The sequence below is a fragment of the Arachis stenosperma genome, chromosome 2, assembly GCF_014773155.1.
Source record: "Arachis stenosperma cultivar V10309 chromosome 2, arast.V10309.gnm1.PFL2, whole genome shotgun sequence".
NCBI lineage: Eukaryota > Viridiplantae > Streptophyta > Magnoliopsida > Fabales > Fabaceae > Arachis > Arachis stenosperma.
This window is the reverse complement of record NC_080378.1, coordinates 99,017,860-99,021,707: the sequence shown is the minus strand read 5'-3', so window position 1 is coordinate 99,021,707 and position 3,848 is coordinate 99,017,860. Positions and strand designations below refer to the sequence as shown.

At 40.5% G+C, this 3,848-nt stretch overlaps 1 protein-coding gene across 1 annotated transcript; it reads right to left on the bottom strand.

The window, feature by feature from the left end:
• Positions 1–2,661: 2,661 nt before the first annotated feature.
• On the bottom strand, positions 2,662–3,582 carry LOC130963259 (uncharacterized). Its single transcript, XM_057889392.1, has 2 exons — positions 3,349–3,582; positions 2,662–3,213 (listed from the first exon to the last, which is right to left on the bottom strand). The coding sequence occupies exons 1-2, from the start codon at positions 3,580–3,582 to the stop codon at positions 2,662–2,664; spliced, it is 786 nt and encodes a 261-aa protein (XP_057745375.1).
• Between the last annotated feature and the right edge of the window lie 266 nt (positions 3,583–3,848).

Sequence of the window (3,848 nt, the reverse complement as noted above, 5' to 3'; positions counted from 1 at the left end):
ATAAAAAATTAATTTTTTTTTTCGGTAAAAATTGGGGCCAACGGCCCAAAAAAAAGAAAAGAAACTAAGGCATCACATGGCGGGTTACAGGAACCTCATTATCATCATTAAGCAAAACATCTTTTAGCCCTTTGGGAGGAAGATTTAGAAATTGGAAGTCAACTTGGCATTGGAGTCTCCTTTGGGCAAGCCAATTAGCCGTTTGATTAGCTTACCTGTAATAGTGGTTGAAACGAATCTCCCAAGGTTTTTGTTCAAAATTGATGATCTCTTGAATGATTGGACTGAAGCTAACTCCTCTAGTTCGTGCTCTCTCAATTCCTTCAATTGCCTCCAGAGAATTTGATTCGAAGATCACTCGACGCATGCCCAAATCCCAAGCCAATCGCATCTCTTGAAGAATGGCCGAGAGCTCTGCCTCTGTTATACTACAGGTATTCATGTTAGCAACAAAACCACTTACCCATTCTCCCATGCTTGTTCTGATTAATCCCCTACACCAAGCTATGTCATCTCCTTCTGTAATTGATGCATCTATATTGAATTTGACCCATCCTTGTGGTGGTGTATGCCATTTGACATGTATAGTGATTTGGTTGTTATGGAGCATGCTATAACTGTTGAAAGTATTTCTAATTTTTTTTTCATAGTCTTTAATCACACTAATTGCATTGGTTGGTCTTTGAAATGGTCTGTTAACAAGTTCTTGGTTTCTCCATCTCCAGACCCACCAAGTTGTGGTCATGAAAAAGTCTTTCCACTCTAGTCCCAGGTTCTGACCTAAGTCATAGTTGAGATTGAAATCTATCTAGGTTTCTAGTTGTGTTGTGAAAAACACTGATAGGGCATTAGGTTGTAGTGCATTTGACCATATTCTGGCTGTGCTTGGGCAGTCTCTTAGAACATGTAAGGCCGTCTCCTCCACTTGTGGACAAAGGTGGCAAAAGGGGAGGGTTCCCATGATCCTTGCACGTCTTTTGGCTGTTAATAACCTGTTGTGGCTCAACTGCCACATGAAGGTTTTGATCCTTTTCGGTCCTTTCCATTCCCATATAGCTTTCCACATTCTGCTTGGTCGCTGTTGCTGATTAGAGAGGTGTTTGTAGGCTGAGGCTACTGTGAGTTCTTCATCTGCTTTGTGTTTCCATCTCAACTTGTCTAAACCTTTCTCCGCTGAGGGGGGGTCTTGTTGTGTGATTTTCTGAATGATATCTCTTGGAAGAGTATTAGCCAAAAGCAGTTGATCCCATTCTCCTTGATTGTTTAGGAAAAAATTCAGATTTCTATTTTTTAGCTCCTCGGGTATGTATTAAATGGTCTCAGATTGGAGTTGCTTTGTTCCCTCAACCCAATTGTCCTTCCAAAAATTGATTTTAGTTCCATCTCCTATCAACCACTGACAGTGGTCATTTAACTGGCCCCATACCTTTGCAAGATCTTTCCATAAAGGGGAGCTGTTGTTCTTCACCTAATTACCTCATAAGTTATATTGGCCATTATTTTGAGTAATGACTCTAATCCACAGCGCTTCTGGTTCCGTGAAGATTCTCCACACAAGCTTCATTAAGAACGCATCATTCATAGTGACAAGCTTTTTTAAACCCAAGCCACCCTCTTGTTTGGTGAGACACATAGTATCCCATCCAATATGGTGCATTCGACGTTGGATCTGATTATCTCCCCATGTGAAATTTCTCTGGACTTTTTTTAGTTCTTTGCAGATTCCTGTAGGAACTCTTGTGTGCTGCATATCATAGTTTGCTAGCGGGCTCAGCACACTTTTGGCCAGAGTAATTCTTCCTGCAAAGGATAAACATTGAGACTTCCACCCTTTTAATTTTCCTTTAACCTTATCAATCACCGTTTTAAATTTCTTCTTTCCTTTCCGGTGATTAGTGATCATTGCTCCGAGATATTTTTCGAGGCAGTCGTTTTCTTGATATTGGCAAATTTTCTTTATTGCTGTTCTGTCCCCTTCTACCACATTCCTAGAGAAAACCATCGAAGTTTTAGCTGCATTTATCTTTAACCCGAATGCCGAGCAAAATTTTGTCATCTTCTGAATTATTATCCGAATTTGTTCCGGTTGTACTTGAGCAAACACCATCAAATCGTCAGCAAATAGTAAATGTAAAATCGTAGGTCTAGATCTGCCTACTCTGATAGCTTTCCACTCCTCTGTTTCCAGCGACGCCTCTATTAGTTGGGAGAGTCTGTCCATTGCAATGACAAAAATATAGGGGGAAAGAGGGTCCCCTTGTCTCAATCCCCTCATAGGTTTAAAATCTTCTGTTTTATCTCCATTCCATAGTAGGTTGTAGGAAACCGATTCAATGCACCTCATAGTGATATTTAGAAGTTTATCTGGCACCCGAAAGCTCTTCAGACACTCTTCAATAAAGGACCACCTTAGCCTATCATAGGCTTTTTCAAAATCAAATTTGATAGCCATGAAACCTGGCCCTTTTTCATTCTTTTCATAGCATGAATCAATTCTTTGGCAATGATAATATTATCATGTATTTTTCTTCCCGGCACAAAGCTTGATTGGTGAGGAGCAATACGATTTTTGAGGATGGGTTTTAGTCTTTCAACTATGAGCTTGGAGAGGCCCTTGTAAACCACATTGCACAAAGCAACTGGTCTAAATTGGGTCATGAATTATGGGTTTGATACCTTTGGAATAAGGGAAATTAGAGTTCCGTTCTGTTCCCTTATCCTCTCTGGCTCCTCCCACATTAATATGATATAATCCACAATACTATCTTTCATGGTGCTCCAGTTTTCTTTGAAGAAGAGAGCTAGAAATCCATCCTCTCCAGGCGCCTTCAAGGATCCTATATTAAAAATTGCTCTTTTAATCTTTGGCTCTATAGGGATGTTATCAATTCCTTCCTTTATGGATGGGTTGAGGGATGGGTAGTTATTAACAAGGCTAATATCACTCTGATTATCGTCCTCTTCTATGTAAAGCCTTTTGAAATAATTAATTGCCATCCTTTCCAGGTCTTTAGCATCTTCCACCCATTTTCCTGCATGATTTCTGAGTTTCAACACCTTTTTTCTCCTTCTTCTAATAATCGTTCTGGTGTGGTAGTATTTTGTGTTCCGATCCCCTTCGACTAGCCATTTTTCTCTGGACTTTTGCAGCCACATGACCTCTTCTCTGTTTAGAATCTCTTCCAAATTTTCCCTCAACCTCTTCTCCAGATTCTACAGAAAAGAGTTGGTGGCATAGTCACTTGCTCTCTGAATACCACCAATCCTGTTTAAAAGTCTTCTCTTTTGTCTACCCACATGCCCGAATACTTCAGAATTCCATTATTTCAGCTTTTCAGTTAGGGAAACCAACGCAATGGAAAAAGGTTCCCCCTGACTCCAATGATCCTTAATGACTTCATCAAAATTCGGATGCATCTTCCACATTGCTTCATAGCGAAACGGCCTATTTTTATTTGTTGGGAGGGGAGGTTCTGTTGTTATCAATAGAGGATGATGATCCGAGTTGGTTCTTGGCAGCACCTCCACCCTGGCTCCTTCAAATATGATTCTCCAACCTCCATTTGAGAGTGCTCTATCCATTCGTTTATAAACTCTTTCCAAGCCTATCCATTGTGGGCCTCTCCATGTGTATTTTGAGCCAATATAACCCAGATCAATGAGGCAGCAATTGCTAATCCAGTTTTTAAAAAGCTCACATTCTCGCCGATTAGTTCGGCCACCTCCCTTTTTTTTAGTAGGGCAGGCTATTTCATTAAAGTCCCCTACAAGCAACCATTCCCCATTTAAGTTACCAGCCATGGATTTTATCTCCCCCCATGCCTGCCTCCTAATTATTTCATTTGGGC